This window comes from Motacilla alba, chromosome 12 (assembly GCF_015832195.1).
Source record: "Motacilla alba alba isolate MOTALB_02 chromosome 12, Motacilla_alba_V1.0_pri, whole genome shotgun sequence".
Taxonomy (NCBI): domain Eukaryota; kingdom Metazoa; phylum Chordata; class Aves; order Passeriformes; family Motacillidae; genus Motacilla; species Motacilla alba.
This window is the reverse complement of record NC_052027.1, coordinates 6,151,110-6,169,286: the sequence shown is the minus strand read 5'-3', so window position 1 is coordinate 6,169,286 and position 18,177 is coordinate 6,151,110. Positions and strand designations below refer to the sequence as shown.

General features: G+C 45.5%; 1 protein-coding gene across 28 annotated transcripts in view; it reads right to left on the bottom strand.

Annotated features, from left to right (window-relative positions):
* MAGI1 (membrane associated guanylate kinase, WW and PDZ domain containing 1) overlaps nucleotides 1–18,177 on the bottom strand; it is a 335,310-nt gene that overhangs the window by 271,374 nt on the left and 45,759 nt on the right. Inside the window, exon 1 of one of the 28 annotated variants that reach the window (XM_038149658.1) lies at nucleotides 16,882–17,329. The exons of the other annotated variants lie outside the window; for them this stretch is intronic. Coding sequence (XP_038005586.1) covers nucleotides 16,882–16,990 — 109 coding nt within the window. The 5' untranslated portion in view covers nucleotides 16,991–17,329. Of the gene's footprint in view, nucleotides 1–16,881; nucleotides 17,330–18,177 lie in introns of those variants that run through there. 28 annotated transcript variants of the gene reach the window in all.

The following is an 18,177-nucleotide window of genomic DNA, read 5'->3' as shown; positions in this document are numbered from 1 at the left end:
AGGCCAGGAAGGCTCTGACTCAGTGCTCAGGGAGGGATGTGACCATAAAAATTCCTTAAAATAACAGAGGGGAAGGTTCTTCATCACTGTCCTTAGCAGTCCAGGTAAGGGCACCTCTGCTGCCCTGGCTTTATGGAAGCAGAGCTGGGATCCCTGAGGCTCCAGCAGCATTTCCCATGTCCCACAGGGACAGAACCCAAATGCCAGCATCTACAGTCACTGGGGAGGACTGGGACGAGCAGAGTCCCATCAACACCGAGCTGCAGGAAGAGAGGAGAAGTAAATACAGAGTCACTGCTGGAAAACAAACCACTCACAATAAACCAACCAACAGTTGGTTGTAAACAACCAACTCCGGGCTTTTTAAAATCTGTTTTTACATCTAAGCACCTTGATTCTAAAATCCACGACGAAGTTCTCACCCCCTCATTCAACCAGACTTAATAACCAAGTGATTGGATCAAAGACAGCCCCTCCATTAAACCCCAATACACAAAGTACCACTCCAGGAGCATTTGGTATTCATGGGCAGGCTCCTCCTGCACCAAGCACAGCCACACCATCACTCAGCCAGCAACTGCTTTCAAAACAGGCTGCAGCTCAAATAAATCTGTGATTATATAAATGCTAATACAAAGTAAAGATAACCATTAGTATGAATCCAATGACTAGCAGAGAAGCACAAATAGAAAAACATTTTCTTAAGCACACTCCCAGTAATCCTACAAAACATGTGGAGTATCCTGATGCTGAAGGGTGAATCAGGTCACAGGTTTCTAACACTTCCCAAAGTTACTCAGCTGTAAAATGGGGGGGATTCATTTTACAACCAGAACTGGATGGAATTCAAAGCCAGGGGTTATTAAAACCTGAAAGCCCCCAAGGTTTTCTCCTATTAAGGAAAGCAAGCAAGTAAATGCATTCAACAAAAAAAAGCGTAAAGAAAAAATCCATTACATCTTTTTTTATATATATATATATATGACATATGTGTTATATATACATGATATGTTGATATATCATTTTTATATATGTTATCTATGATTTATATGTTATATGATTTATATATATGATACGTTATAAATGATTTTATCTATATATATTACATACATATGTTATATATTATATATATATTGATTACCATATATCATATATATATCAAATATATACCTAAAATTCCTCAACAATGACACTTTTCCTTAGGGAAAAAAGCATAAAGCAAACAGGTTTTCATTTTTTCAGTTTGGAGGGGTTTTTTGCCAACAGTGGAGGAGAATGGTTCTCACTGTGAAATCTTTTCTGCAGTGACATCCTGGCCTCTGAGCACCTGATGTCCCCTCTCCCCAGCCAAGGCAGGCTGACTTTGGTGAGCACACACAGAGGCAGCCACCCAGGAGTGCTCATTAAATCACCCCCACTGACTCACAAGGTGACACCGTGCTGGGACCAGGACAATGCCTCAATATGGCACCACTGTCACTCAGAGAAATTAGAGACATTTTACACATCCAGATCTAATCTCCTATCAGTATTTATAGGCAACAGATTCATATGGATTTACAGCCTCCTGGGATCCCGAGATGATCTATTCCCATCTCCCCACCTAACACAGGCCACATCATATCAATCAATTCCTCCCTGGCTTCTGCTTTAACTAGAGCATTTCCCTATACATCAATCCTTGATTTAACACCTTCCATGACAGGGAACCCACTGGGTAACATTTGATAAATTGCTTCAGTGGTTAATTATCCACTCTGGTAAAAAAAAAAAAAAAAAAAAGAGTATTCGATTTCCTGACAATGCATTACTTGCAAAATTACAACAGAGCTTTAATAAAGAAGCCTTTTTTAATCTGTAGCTGTTTAAGAGTGGACTAATAAGAACATTATCTCCCAATTGCTTGAACAAAAAGAACACCAAAGGAGGTAGTTCTAGATAGAAAAGATGAGCAAGAGATGTTTAAAGAGACTTTTCATAAAAACAGACAGCAACATGTCCCAGATCACTCTCCCAGCTGTGCCAGCTGGCAGGAAGCCTATCTTAATGTACAGCATTAAAATCACCTTTGCTCAGCAAACACTTAAGAGAGATGCTAAATCCCTGGACAATGAACTCCAGGCAGGAGAACTAAGAACCCTGTGATGCTCATGGCCTTTAAACAAACAGCCTCCTGGTCAGGATAGCAAGATGATATTTCATGTGGAAAACCTCCTCCTTTGCAGAAGGCCTTCTCCAAAGAGCATTCAAACAGCTCCACTTGGCCATTAATTGCCCAGGTCCATCCTGCCTGGGTGAAGAGGGGATGAACTTTGCCAACTGCACTGTCTAATGGTGAAAATCAAGTTGAATTAATGAGGCAACAGCATGGCAAAAGCAACTGAAGAATCTCTCTTTTTTTTAGCTTCTTTTAAAAGCATATCAGTGAACAAACAGTTACAGCTTTTTTTTTTTTTTAATATGTCAAATACTTGAAGACATAAAGCAAGCTATGCATGCATAAGCTTCTTCTGACACATTTAAAACCTACATCATACTTAACCTTGGCTTATGAAGGCAATTGGGCCTGAACCAGCATTTTTAAGGCTTTCAGAATAAAACTCTTCAGTGCACTGGCCAGGTCATTAAAAAAATAAAAAAAGGAGATGGGGATAAAAAGAAAGGGAGGGTAAAGAGTCTTTACTACATTAAGCAGTTCTTTGCTGGTGCCTCTGCACTCTGTGGATGTGCCACAGCCCCACAAAATAAGAGGAGTTTGAGAGGAATGTGTTTCAGGGACTTTAAAACTAAAGAGCAGTAGCTGAAATTAAGGAGGACTCCCCTTTAGTTCACCATCTTTTCTCATTTACAGTCCAAAATACTGACAATTAACATATTTCAATGTATTTACTAACACTGGCTTTGTGAGTATCTTGCAAAGCCTGCCTGACCTGACTGCAGAGCAGCCTGGCTTTCAGCATCATCCCCCACAATGCCACACTCACAATTACATTACATTTGAGCAAAGGTAGGCTGTGTTCCCCAAAATGGACAGGAAACCTTCTCCTCTGTCACTCTGGACAGCCAGCAGAACCACTGGAAAGAGCAGAGAGCTCTACTCAGAGCCACCTTTCCTACCCACTTTGACAGCATTTGACAAAACGGACAATAATCTCTCTTTGGGAGGAGAGAAAATAAAAAGTTGTGATTTTTTTTTCAAGTAGGAGTTATACATAGCAAAAATCATAATGAAGAATGAGGATTTACTGCAAAGAGTGGCTCAGAGTTTCCCTGCATGTTCAATACTGTTGACTATTAGAAGTCCCTCTAAAAATCAAGCTGCCTTTCTAAAAAACCTTTTGTCTTCAAAACCTGGTATTCATTTTTAAACCCGAAGAAGGAACACTAATTAATCATGTGATTAATTAATCTCTTAATTCATCAGAACCCCTCTGATTATTATCAAAAGAATTGCCTAACACAAAGCCATTGCAATTGTAAAGTGCCAAGTGTGCAGTGAATGTGCTGATACCAAAACCTGAGTAATTTGGTTGGTGAGCATCCCAGAGCTTCTGCCAACTTACTCAGGGTGAGAATATGGAAATTTAAACAAATTAAAAAGCACTACACAGCTTTAAGCTGTCAACAGATTTTATCCTGAATAGTTTTTAAACCAAACCAAACCCACAGGCAGCTGTGCCTGACTCAGGTTTACTGGCAGCCAATTAACATTTTACTAATTCCAGAAAGAATGATCACTTTCCTGACTGCTGTTGGGTTTACCAGGCTGGAAACCATTCCCCAGTGCTTTAAAGCAAGCATCCCTGGCTGGCTCTGGGCAGGGATGCTGCAGCAGGGGAGGATGCTGAGGAGCTCTTCCAAGCACCCCCTGAAAGGTGGAGGGCACTGATGGTGAGCACAGCAGGGTGGAGGAGGCCAGAAACCCCAAGCTTGCTCTGCTGCTTGTCAGAAATGAGTTTGCAGTGAGCAAGCAAGCTAAAGGTTAATGAAATGCAATCTGAGGAAATAAAGCAAGGAGGCTGATGACTTGCACAAGGCTCTGGAGCTGGCTATGCTGGCTGGAGCCCTTTCCCCACAGAAGGGGGATGTTACTGGAGTAGGAGAGCAGGGGCATAGGGCTGATTCTCCTTGTCCTGGTAGGGGTGAACACGTCCCTGCAGGCACCATCACCTCACTCCCAGCTGGGAACCAGAGTCCCCACTGTGCTCCATCCAGCAAGGAGCTGGAGGGTTTGCAAGGAAGGAAACAGATATGGAAATTGGGCAATAAAAGCTTACATAACACAAGGGCACCCACTGGGCACTGATTTGGGTTGTACTCGCAGGGAGCAGCAAAGTCCCCAGTGCAGCCACAGCAGAGACCTTGGTGAGGGGGGATCACAAGCAGTGCAGCACCCCCAGAGGGGCTGCAGCCACCCACACACCTCAAACACAGGCCTGGAAACCTCCATCCAACATCTCAACTGCAGAACAGACCTCTCACAACAAGAAAACAAATCTAAACCTATGGAATAATCCAAATGAGCCCCTGTGGTGTCCCAGGCACAGGAATCTCTACAGTCAGATCTATCACTACGCTTTACTTTGTTCAAGCTTGAAGTCAAAATTAGCAGTGTAAGGACAGGGTGCATGTTCTTGGTTTGGTTTTTCTTTTTTTTTTTCCTTTAAAGGGAAACTGATTTCTCTCATGCATAAACTTCATTTATGCCATCACTATGGATTTTTGTAAGGGAACAGCATTTACAAAAAGGGCATCAACATCCTCTAGGCTTCAGATACAACAATTACAACTGTGAAATTTTCTTTTTTAATCCAAGGGTTCAAGTAAACTAGTGTGACTTCACTGAATACAGATTCCAGATCTAAACACAATTTTTTTCTACTAGTACCTAGTCAGGGTATCCTAAAATATGTAAAAGTAATAGAAATTTAAAAGAAGTTGATGGGGAAAAAAACCCCCACCAACCAACAACACACAAACCAACAATACACACAAAAAATGCACTGGAGAATTCCACTGTTTCACTAATTTACTCACAAAGTGTGAGAAACACATAAATAATCAAGGAATTTCCCGCTGTAATATGAGAGCCATTTAAGGACATAAATTCAAGAATATCTATGCACAAGCTGCTGTCAGACCAGTCACATGTGGTGGGTAGAAAAACAACCTGATATTTGGAATCACTTTTACAGCCAGTGTGTTAAGGCAACAGCCTTAGGAAAATATGAATGCAATGCAAGACTAAACCAAACAAAATGGCTCACATAATTCACAGCTAAGACTCTGCCAGCACTTCACCAGGTGAATGAAATTAGCAACCTGACAATTAGCAAGAGGAATAAATCCCCATAAAAAGCAAGCAGAAAGGAATTTTCAAGTGCATGAATACAAATTTTTGGCTTCATACACTTGCTGTTGTTACCAATGTAATATGTTTACCCATTTCTCTATGGGATATAAAACTCAACTTGGTATGAAAACAAATCACTGAAAGTCTTGGCAGATTAGTAAACGTCAGATCAAATTAAACCTTCTCCTAGACTAAGCAGGGTCTGTACAAATTTATCAGAGTCTCACAGATTCTTTGCTCTCTTGACATGAATAGGTCAGAACAGCCCAGAGACAAAAGGCAGCAAGATCAGAAGACTGAAAATGCACAGTTTTGGAAGGCCACTTATTGCCAGGCTTTGTTTTACCATTACACTCATTCACAGTTTAGGAGATGGAGAAAGCTGCTGTCTCTTGCTGCTTCCTTTCTCCTCTCCAAGGCTCTCTCTGGAAGACAGGAGTGGGCAGCCCACCTTCCAGGCTTGAAGGTTTCAAGCTGTGGCATGCAAAACCTAGCAGGGATTATAATCTCTCTTTTCTGCAAGTCATCTGAGAGTGTTTTACAGTAGGGACACATCCCTCAAGCTTTGCTGTCAGAGGATTCTGCAGAGGGAACGTAAAGCCCCTGGGCTGCAGCAGTGCTACTTCAAGACAGAAAAGGAGAAGGAAAAAAAGGAAAAGAAAGAAACATTCTGCCTTAAAAAGCACCTAATTAGGATGGATGATGAGATAACACAAAGTTTGCCCTGAACGGTGCTGGCTCTCCCACTGTCAGACAAGCACAGGACCTCAGGAGAGGTGCCAGCAGTGCTGGAAACAGCAGAGCACCCAGGGATGCTCACAGGGAAACCAGCCCATGCCCTCCTCAGGTGCTCTTGTCACCAACAGACTGTGACAAAGCTGCTGCTGGAAAGAGCATCAAGCAAGTGATAGCAGTCAGTATTTTTAGGCTGGGGTAATGCTTACCAAATTGAGCAGCACGCCTAGTACTAAGATTTGGATGTTAAAACACATCAACCCCTTCTGCTGATGAAAAAAAAACCAAAAAACAACTTGCCTGCTGCATTCCTGCCCAGGCAAGGAGCAGCCCTAACACAGCTCAGCCCCCAGCCCTCCCAGCCCCTTGCATCCCACCTGTCCTGCTGCAGCTCAAGTGCCTACAGCACCTGTCAGCATCTGCGAGTGTTCCAGAAGGATTTACTGCCCTTACTCAGCTGTGGCACCTCTTGGGCATGTCCCTCCCCTTCCCAGAGCTGGGCCCTTTGCTGGCACTGCCCTGATCCCTCAGTACCAGGGATGCTGCCCCACAAGCTCACCCCACAAGCATTTTATGCCTTTAGGAACACTCCCCTTTAAATGCCGACCTGTTTCTTCCCCATCAGTCACCTGGGAATCATTTCCACTGCCCACCAAGATGACTGGGGACTGACATTTATCACCAGCCCTCCAAAGCAAAGAACAAACTCTCCCAGCCACCCCCACCGCGGCCCCTTGGTGATCCCCAGGACATGCAGGGGCAAGGCAGTAACACAGAACAAGTCATGGCTGAGTTCTCTCAGCTGTCTGAGCCCCTGCTTAGCCCTGGAACCACAAGTTTTCCCAATTTCATGAGCCTTACCCAATGCCCATGGACAGGCTGGTCCTACCTCAGCTCCTGCAGCAAGCAACAGGAGGCTGTGGATTTAAGGAATTCACTGAACACACACCCAGAGCAATCCTTGCTGGGATCTCTGTGCCACGAGAGCCCTTCAGACAGGGACTTCCTCCCTTTACATCACATTGTAACAGAAGTTAATGACTCCCAATTATATTAAGTGCTTTTTTAAATCATGGAACAATTAGTTCCAAAAGGCCAGGAAGTATCAGCAACTTGATTTCTCATTAAGAAGATAAAATAATAAACAAGAAACTAGTGACTTGCTGGAGATACCAGAGCACTGACTGTTTACAGGAACAATTGTTGTGCTTCTGTACAGCGGGATCATCTTGTGCTTTTTATTTAAGGAACACAATGGTAAAGAGCACAGAACGATTACAGCATGGAAAGCAACCATGCTTGGAGGGTTGCTTTGCCTTTTCAAAGGGAAACCAGGAGCACAATGATGTTTTATTGTTATTCTTTCGGAATACACAAGTGAACAATATATTGCATAAAAACAATTCCTTGTAAACAACTTGAACCGTAAAAGCAAACAATACCTCAAGTAATAAAAGGAGTTTATATCCTGAAAGATCAATTATTATTTTGGCTTGTTGATATGAAACAGAATAAACTATTTATTAGAGCTCAAATCATTTAGGAACTATAACCACAATGATATATAAGTAAAGATCATGGCAAGGAACCAGAACTGTAACATAAATATTTACGCTTTCAATGCAGCAAAGAACACACACACACGTTCTTAGCTACACCAGGACAGGATCAGAGCACTGCCCTTTCTGGCAGCCACCTAACAACAACCAGGGCAAGAATTTTACTATTTTCAGAGAAGCAAGAAATTGAGGAGTATTTTTTTGTCTTAAAAGAAAAAAAAAATCCAACAGATTCTTTTGATAAAACTTGCAGCTTGTAAACCGATTTCCAAAAATATAAACTGGAACCAAAGCTGAGAATGGCACTGAGCATGCAGACCTAGGCCAAGCTCTGCCTGACAGCCCACAGAGCAGGAATTTCATCAGAAACAAACCCAATCACCCCAGCTCTCAACATGGCTCCAGAGGATGGGGAGAAGGAGCAAACAAAGAGCTGCAGCAGCTGCCTGGGGGATGCGCCACCAGAAACTCTTCCCAGGCTCACTCACTCTTACTCAAGCCTCTTCCTTGCTTCTTAGGGAGAAGACAAGACCTGTCCAGGTTCAGTGCACGGCATGCTCAGCATTCCTTACCTGCTGCCTGCTGTGGCTGCCTCGCTCAGTTTTGGGATCCCCAGGCAGACACTGATGAGCTGCTGGCAGAGAGAGTGGCCTCTGCCTCATACCTGGGACACTGAGCATGCTCCCACTTCCTCCCTGGCCAGGTTTCAGGGGGAAAAAAAGCTTCCCTGGAAGTAGATTAGGGATGTCCCAGCAGTGGATGAGCTTTACCCAGGATCCCTTTCAAAGCATTTAAAAGGGGATAAAGCAATGAGCAAAGTGCACACAGCCTTAGCTTGTTTTAGCAACTAACTATGAATCAACCCATATGAACAAAAAGTCATTTAGAGCAAAACTCAGGAGAGCTGGGTCCCATTTCAGGTGCTGACAAAACACACCTGCATGTTTGGTTGTGCCTCAGCTTCACATCTATGAGGAGCAGCTGTCAGGGCCTGGTTTATTCCTTCTGTTGCTTGCCTTCCCTGTAGCCCATTTGGATAATGTACAGCCTTTTACAAGGCATTTTTACAATACCTAAGACAACAGCACCTTGACCTCTATTAGAGCTGCTAAATAGTATCACGTTGCTTGCATCACTGTAAACCCAGAACTAAGGCAAATAAGGAACAGCTCTCAAGTGACTGCCAAAAAAAGTCTCCTCTAGTATCCAAACAGTGCCAGCAATAGAACCAAAGCTGCTGGAGTGGAGATGTGAAACCTTACAGATCAGAAAGGAAAACAGGCAGAAGGAGGAAAAAAGGCAGACTGCTTCCCCACAGCTGCAAGTGCACATTTGATTCAGGGACCACTGAGTCGAAGGTTGCCAGAAATCTTGCATCAGAATCTGATGCAGTTTCCACCCAGCCTCCTCCTGTCAGCCTCGCTCCAGCACAGGAGCCTGCAGCTGGCTGAACAGCCTCTGCTCTCCCAGCTGGAGGGATCTCTGTGCCCACTGCACAGCAAGGTCCCCACAGCACATCCATGCTGCACCTCAGGTGGAAATCCTAAAGCAGCCAACTTCTCATAAATGTGCTATCCATGCAAACTGGCCAGACAGCTGGGATGGGGACCAGGGCCCCCCTGAGTGCCTGTGCAGTGCCTGACATCCCCCCAGCCAGCTGGGGCTGAGCTGGCATGCTGATGTGCATGCCCGGCCACAGAAATGCCTATTTTTAGCACATTTGCCTTGTATATTATTTATTTTTAGCATATCTGCCGTTTCCCCACGTCTTCCCAACCTGTAAATATGCCCTTTTAATTGAGCTGGGTCGCAGGGGGCGCAGAAGCAGCTCAGTCACACTGAAAGCAGGGGACTCAAGATCAGTATTACCAGTCCCTGGGTACTGGTAATGCAGACGTACAGACAGAAGCTGTCAGCATGAGCACAGCTAACACCGGTGGGATCCTGCCCTCTTCTTTCTGCAGGTCTCTCCTGGTGCTCACAGGAGCTGTGGTATGAGACTGGTTCACTCTACTCTGAAATTTAGCACAGGTTAAACTAGCTGAAAAGGCAAGAGGAGGATGGAGTGGTGCAAGTGTGCGTTAACCCTGAGCAGGAGCCAGACACCTTCCCCAGGGGTCACTGTCACCACAGGGCACAGCTGGGAAGTGATGCTGAGCATGGGGGATATGGTGACACCAGGAAAGGACCTGGCACCCTCATGCTTTCTCAAGAAGAAGGGAGATGTCAATGTCCAGCTCACAAAATCATAAATTTGAAGATATTCAGCTGAAACTGGGTCTTCCTGTGCAAACACCCAGCAAAGCAGCCTGAGAGGCCACACCAGCCACCATCAGAATGGCTTTGGCCTCCTCCTGCACAAGGACTTGTTTTTGGGACCACAGTACAGCTCAAGACACCCAACTGGACAGAAATGTGTCACCAGAGACAGGAAAAGGAGGAACCTCCAAACACTCTGAACAGCAAAGGTGCACAGCACACCTCCACTTCCAGCTTTGACATCGACAGCTTGCCAAGAGCAAAATCCATGTTTCCCTGAAGAAGCTCCTTGCGCTTTCTCCAGGATTTTGCCTTTTAAGTCAAACAGTGCAGTGAACAAAGTTTTATCAAGTGCAGCAGAAAATAAACTTCAAAATATAATCGTAGGCACTTGCAGCAGGAGCTTTCAAACAGCCAGGCTGTTCAGCACGCCACACTGCTGCAGCCTCCCTGGTCCCAACACACTCAGTTCTGAGCAAATACTGCACTGAACTTGTCCTTAACGACTTCAGTGCTGCCAACACTGATGATTTTCACACGTATCTGATGGTTTTCCTAAAAAAACTCAGCTCCTGGAGTCATGCGATAAAGAAGAAACATGCACTTTTATTAAGGAAAAGGCTTTCAGATCATCTTTTTGCCCAGGAAACAAGAAAAATGAGCCTTTACATTACAAAACTGGGAAAATCCTACAGCAAAGAACCCTTCAACAGTTACTGTTGCTTTAAATCTCAGGCACTAAGTAAGCTAAATGTTTCTTTTTTCTTTTTGAGCTTATCTCACAAATTACATGAACATCCAAGTTGTTTGCTTGGGTTTCCCCCCCCCCCCCCCCCCAGAAATTTATGCTGTGAGTAATTCTGAGCAGTGAATAAATTCAAGGAAATAATGTGCTTTCTACCACTCCTCCAGCAATATGAAGCAAGGTGACATGAAGAGAACAAACTCCCAATTATACCTTTAGTTCCTCCTGTCACTACAGAGTGCTCGATCTTTCAAATAATGAAATTAAATACAACCTGGACAGCTATAAAGGCACAGACAAAAGGCTCCATGTTCCCCTGTCAGATCTTCTCCCCCAAACCCTACAGATCCCCAGTTTTTGAGATGAAACTGCCACTGAAAGCCAATGCAGCATAGCCTGCTGGCACCTGCCAACTCTGAGCCACTCCAGGAAGAGAAGCTCGACTAAAATTAAGGAATACTAACACAAAAATAAACCCTTGCGCCCCTCTCCACCAGATTTTTCCACCACACCTGTAGCAGGTCCCTCAAGATGGAAACCTGAGATGTGCTCTGATGGACATGGGTCATTCCCATGGCACCAGAGAGGGTCACAGAGGGTCTCCTGTCCCCATCCAGGATGGCTTTGGTGTGAGGAAAGGGAGATGTGGCATGGCAGCATTGCTGGGAAGAAGACCCAGCAGAGGGGAGCCCACGCCAGGGCTTGTGCTGAGCCTGTGTGTTTGTAAGAGGTTTTTTGGAAGCCAGAAGGGCCAGTTCTGCCCATGCTCCAAGCAGGTGCAGCCTCAGTGAAGCCAGCCCCACTCCCATGGGGCTGTGCTGGGCTCAGACCATGGCTGGCACCCGTTTGCTGTTCTCCCACCCATCTCCTGGGCTATCACATGGCAGCAGAATCCCTTCCACAGCTCAGGCTGAACTTTCCACCCTCCTACCCTGCTTGACCCGAGACCCCTGAGCCCCGGGGAAATGGGGTCAGCAGCAGCTCTTCCCTCCTCTGAGGCCGATTCATTGGTGGCTGCAGGCAGGGAAGGACCCAAGCTCCTCCACCATCTCCTGCTCCACATTTGAACTACCTCCAAGGCTGCAGGACACTCTGGGAGAGGCAGTTTGGAGAACCTCCTCCTCCTCCTCCTCCTCCTGCTCTTCCCCCCCTGCGTGCCAGCAGCGCCGCTCCCCGAGTTTGCCGCTCCTCCAGCCACGGCCGGATGCTCCCTGCAGCAGAAGGTGGCTCCCAGAGCTCCGTGTCCCCGTGTCCTCCGAGCACACCGTGTCCTCACATCAACTCCTCACCCCAGCTCATTAAGATGCTCCTTCCCACTGCCCCCTCCTCGCTCTCCAGCTCCACGAGCACTAATGGGCTCCTTGGCAAACGCGCCGCGCGTTCCGCCGAGCGCAGCGGGCTCCCAACGCTCCCGTTCTCATCCGCACGGGGAAATGCAAGCTTCATTCTAAGTAGAAGTGGCAGCTTCTAATTTAAGACTGTACCATTTGACCCCTAGGCACAACAAAAGCTACCTATTGCCCACGTAGATGGCCAGTCAGCTCCAATGCCATCCCAACGGGCGATTGCAAATAAAGGTGACCAGTTGTGAACCCACTGACCCTTTTTGGCTGTGGGGCTCACTCCCCAGCAGCCCCGATGTATTTTTTTGTTTATGGGTGAAATTCCACTCACTCCATTAATGCCATCAACCAGTTGCTGGGAGCAAGAATTGCATTAAATTATTTTATCTGCAGCCAGACTGCCTGTGGGGGCATGGGTGAGGGAGCAGGCAGAGGGGAGGCAGCCAGGGGTCAGAATCCCACATGATCCCAAACAGGGTTTCTCAGCTGCTTTTTTAAAGTGCCTGCAGTCTCCCTTATATATGTGCACATGTATTTATATATGCATCTACACGTGCAGGTTGAAATCATGCACCTTGGCACTGAAATGAATAGCAAGTGTCTCATGTGGATGTCACCAGCCCCACACACAATGGTCACAACTGCCGGGGTCCCACAAGCACCAAGGGCACTGCTGCTCTGCTCCCCAGGCAGGATCAGGACCTGCTGCACCCCACATTGCCCTGTTTCCTTGCTGAAATGCATGAGGTCAAAGCCTCACACTTCCAGGCACTGGAACCCAGGCTGAACCAGCACAATTCCACTCCATCAGGAAACATCCCCACCACACAGCTCCAGAGCATGATGAACACAGCTTGATCTGCTTTATTTCTCAACCTGCTGAATTCCTAAAATATGTTTAGCTGTTATACACACACCCCAGATCCATAATCCCACCCTCAGCAGCTGGCACATTTGCTGTGGTACTTACAACAGATGTTACAGCTCCATAAAAAGGTAGAACAGTTGAGACTTCCAAAATTTGGGCTGGGAGGGGCTGAAGCAGAGCCCAACCAACCCCTGCATCCAGCTGCATCCAGGCTCAGAGAACCAGCCATGGGAGCACCAATACACATGGTACAGAGCCACATCACAGCCTAGAGCAGTTTAAGGAACTTTCCAGTGTTGCCATAGTGGCATTAAAAAGCTGTCAGCTTCCTGGGAGACAAGCAGCAGAGGCTGGGACTCAGTGTTTAAAGGATGATTAAATGTAAGTGACTTAAATTATACATTCCCGTTCTGGAACTGACACCATTTAAAACACACCATCTATTCCCCATTTCCTCTGACACTGATTACTACCCACTAAAAGATGAGCATTCTCTTACAAGCAGTGAAGTAACAAACTAAGGATTTATGAATTGGAGATAATTAAAAGGTTTTGCATTACAAATAGAGTAAAACATTTACATTCCATAGGCCACCTGAGAACACTTAAAGAGTCAAAATGGACATTTTTTACCTGAAAATCTGCCTGCTCTCTACCAAGGCTGCTAATTGAGGCACAGGAATCTTGCAGCTGTTTTACAGTAGATTCACAATCAAACATTTGCTGAGCTTCTCCACAACCTGAGAGAGACCCGCTGTTAATTCTTTCACATGGAGCTCCATTAAGCTGACACAAAGAAATTGTCTGTTTCTCCTTGATAAATCCACAGAGTGACTTGCAAGCCATTACCATTCAGATTCCCCAGGCACGGAGCTGTAGGATTTTCTTGGCTGGCAATGATGGCACTTTACCAGGAGCAAGAAGAAGAAGCACAAGGGATTACCCAAGGCCATGAGGGCATGGAGGGTCTCTTGCCCATCTACCCAGAGCACCCACAGCCCCTCTCAGAGGCCAGTGTGGTCAGCCCCAAACTTATGATCTTGAGCAGGATGCCAAAGTCTCCACCCCAGATGACAACACATGTGAAGGGATTAACACCTCCACTGTGACAGCAGGTGCTGGAATTGCACATGAGCATCTCAGTAACTTCAAAAAAGGTCTTTTTAACATGATTTCCCCTCCTTTCCTGAAATCTGCAAGCCAGAGAATGCAGTATTGATCTCACTGCCTGGTAGAAATAAGAGAAGAGACTAACTGAGCACAGAGATCTCAGGGAAGGAATCTCCAAGGAATCTTTTGATTTGAACAAGGACCCTTACAAAGTGCCAGAAGAAAGCTAAAACAAAGGGAAAAAAAGAAAAAAAAGGCTAATCCTGGATCTTCCCTGACAGCTTGCTTTTCCCTGCACTCACAGGAGTGCTGAAGACTCAGAACAGAAGAGGCTCCAGGATACTGGGAGGGGAACTGTGGCTGCAAGGGTGAGAGGATCGCAACGCGAACGGCAGCAAACACAAACAGTGACTCAGGACACACAGCACACAACACTGCAAGAGGCTTTGCAATTACAATTCAAACCAAAATAAACAAGAATGGCAGTACAGTATGAGGAAAGGGAGGATGACAGTGGTGGGAGGGGGTGTGGGGACTCCATCACGTTCACATCTGTTGCTCTCACAGCATCCCGAATGAGCAGCTCCAGAAAGAAACAGAGAAGGGAAGATATATGGGACAGCAGCAGCTTCTTGTGATCTACATCCGTGCTTGAAGTTTTCACGACTGCACTGAGAGCAGAATTTATACCCCAAAGCCATGCAATAGCCTACTACACTGCTACTGGTTTTGACCCCTGGCCCCTGAAACCAACTCTGGCAACAGAAATAAAAAGTCCAGCTTGGAAGGGTAATGAGTGAAACAGACCCTGTGTAGTGGGTGGATGGACAGAGGGCAACACAGGGGGAGAAATCACACCATCAGCAAGAGGCACTGCTTTAACTGCTCTGCAAATCCTCCAGTCAAGCAGATTCACAATTTCTTTTGCTCTTGCTTCATTAGCTCCCAGTAAGAAACTCTTCTCCAATCTGCACCTTGAATATTTTTTTTCAGGCAAATCAAGGTATTTTTCTCCACTGGCAACTAAGAGCTAATGATCATCCTTTTTTACAGAAATCTTTTATGCATCAGAAAATGTGTTGCTTGCACTCAGGCTTATATTTCCAAATACAGCTCCTTCAGTATTCCCTCTCCAGCCTCCTGTGCTGAGCCTCCCACCTCTGTGGTTCATCTCCAGACTTGCCACCGTGACCATTCTCCTCCTGCCCTGCACTGCCCAGCTCCCCTTGGTGCAGCAGGAAGGGATTTCCAGCCCTGCCTTGTGCACAGAGCTTCCGTAAGGATGACTCAGAGAGATTCGAGTCTTGTCCTCGAACCTCAGGAGGGTGTTGGTTTGTTTGGGCTGACCATGCACAACAGGCCCCACCATCTGGTACCACCCTGGCCACTGCACTTGGTCATCCAGCTGCTGCTCCCTCAGAGCCACCTCTGCACCACCCTCCTCTTCCCTACTCCTCATCACAATGGTGCCCTGCTGGTTTTGCTGGTCACCAGGATGATCCAAATCCTGCTCCTAAGCCTCAGTCACATCAGCAGCCCTTCTCACACATAAATGAGTTACCCCACTAGAGAGGGAAGCTGGACAGATTCACCTATTTGTTTTTAAGTCAGATTTATTTATTTTTTTTTACCCCTTCCTCCTCTCTGCTGTGAATAAAGTGCTCTGGAACTTTTTTAAGGTAATAATGTCATATTCCTTGACCTTTCATTTTCTGAGTCTTTCTTCCTCCTCCCTTTCAAGGTCCAGAGTGGGCTTTGCTTTGCTCTTCCCTCTCCACCACATCCCTGGAGAACATTAATGGCAATCACTAATGAGTGACGGGTGTTCAGAGCTTGCTGAGACTGGATTTTCCTCATAATTATACCTAGGATAATTTCACCAAGTCCAGCTGATGTGAATATTGGATAATATCTTCTGTATTTGACAAAGTCTGTGCATGCCATCACCCTTACAGTTTTGGGAGGACTGAAGCAGAGGAGACACAGAGCAGGTCCACCCCTTGCAACCCTTCATCTCTCCAGCCTTGTTCTGCTCCTCTATGGCTTTCCTCACACATTCCACCTTTCTTTGCAAAAACTTCACCCAATTTAGAAGCTTTCAAGTAAATCGTTTTTCCACTAGAGGGCACAAAGACAATTTCTCCTAAATGGAAACTGATGTTAGAAGGATTAATAAAATAATTACTAACATCTCTTCAAAGGCATCTCAAACATCAATAAATGAACACTCAATAAATTAAGGTGTAGTTCCATCTCCCCAGGTACTACACCACCATAAAATGTCTCATAGAGACTGAAAAGCTAAAAATCCTAAAGTGATGCTACTCTAACAAGATTTCGTATATCACACTAAGCACTTTATCCTGTGAATCCTATGCTTCCCCACTATTTCTCACTAGGCACAAACCACAACATTAACGCAGCAATGGAAACAGAAGACCCATCCTAGTATTGTCTAAGTTGAATTTAACCAAATTTAGCTTCAAATCAATGAACTTTTTAATGTTTTGGTTTCCTAGCTCAAAAGAAGTTTTATACCAGCACTTCTGTTTGCAGATACTTTTGGGTCATGGTAAGTCACTTCCCGACCTGTCTTGGGTAAATTAAAGAGATTTTGGCCTTTAGCAGTCTTCTATTCAACCAGCTTTTTCAGCTTTAAACTTTGTCTTGTAAACTTGCTGCAGGTTATATCCATGCCCATAACACACTTCACCAGCTCCTCAGTAAGGAATGGTGTAAAAACACAAACTCCATGGGAAAGCAATCAAGTCAAGCACTCGGTTACACAAACGAGTGGGACACAGCGATAATTCCAGAGCATTACGTTTAGAGCACTGTGGCTCTCAAGGTCCATCAGCCTCCCCAGCCCCAGAACAGTCCCAGGCAGAGCACGCCTTGCCCAGACCCACCTTGCAGGCTCCTGTGATCCCTGCACCCCACGCCGCCGAGGCGAGGGGCGAGCGCCCGGTGCCCCAGCCGTGCGCGGGTGTCCACGCGCAGCCCCACGCTCCCCTCCATGGCCAGCTGTCCCCCGAGGTGCTCCCACTGCTCCAGCCCAGGGCAGGGAGCTTTGCTCTCTGCCTGTGGACTCCCACTGCCTGCAGGGCTCGGCTGGAGCAGAGTCAGCCCCCAGACTTTTGCTAATGGGAGAAGAGAGACAATAGCGATGCGCAGGTGCTTCCTCCCATTTAAAGTGTTTACTCGTGCAGCCCAGCGCGGTGACGCTAGCGAGGATCAGATCTGCATGCTGCTTTGCAGAGTTCAAAAGGTAGCACGTAACAAAAGGAACCCTGAAATACTGCTTATTAAATTAAAGTGGTTTTTTTTTTTTCTTTCTTTTTAAACTCTGCTTCCTTTGGCAATGCCAAGTAAGAGGGTTTTTCCAAGCATACAATAACAGCGGTTTCGAATGGGAAATGATACACGCTGTATCAAAACAAAACACCAATTCTAACACAAAAGCAAAGGGTTTATCAGTGTATCTCCACTGCCTAGGCAGCAGGCTCCTATGGCAAGGCAAAGACAACTTCATCAGCCAGCAGAGAAGGCTAAACTCAAGCTCTGTGCATGGTGTGAGAAAAATTAAAAAGTCCAAGAGGGAAGGCAGGGTATAGCTAAGCCACAACTGCCAGCTAAGGAAAACATCAGTCCAAAAGAACAACAAAGGCGTATTTGTTTTATGAGATAAAACAAGCAATTCAACTATATTCCACAGTAAATCATTTGGCTTAGGACTGCAACAGGGACAAAAAAAAAAAAAAAAGAAAAAGAAGGGAGCATATGAATCTAATTTTGTTGTTCTAAGTTTACATTACATGAATCAAGATCCTTAGGAGAGAAGCCAGGCACTCAAATCCATGCTTGGATCTTGTACATAGGAAGTATCAGATGTACTCAATCTCTTACAGCTCCCTCTAGTCAGTGAAGGCCCAAAGAAACTCAGCACTTAACAGTAAAATAATAATAAAAGCAGTAACAATAATAAAAAATGTCAAGGTACTTTTTCTAGAATTGAAATGAAATCCAGCTTCATAGACAATCATTTGTGAACATTTCAGTCCTCCCAAAAGCACCACCTCTACTGTTTGAGAAGTTTCAAATAAAGTATCATCATATTTAAGATTCTGCAACCAGAGACTGCACTTAATTTTTACACAAAACTACACCTCAAAGTGCCAGACATGCTGAAAACAATGCCACACACC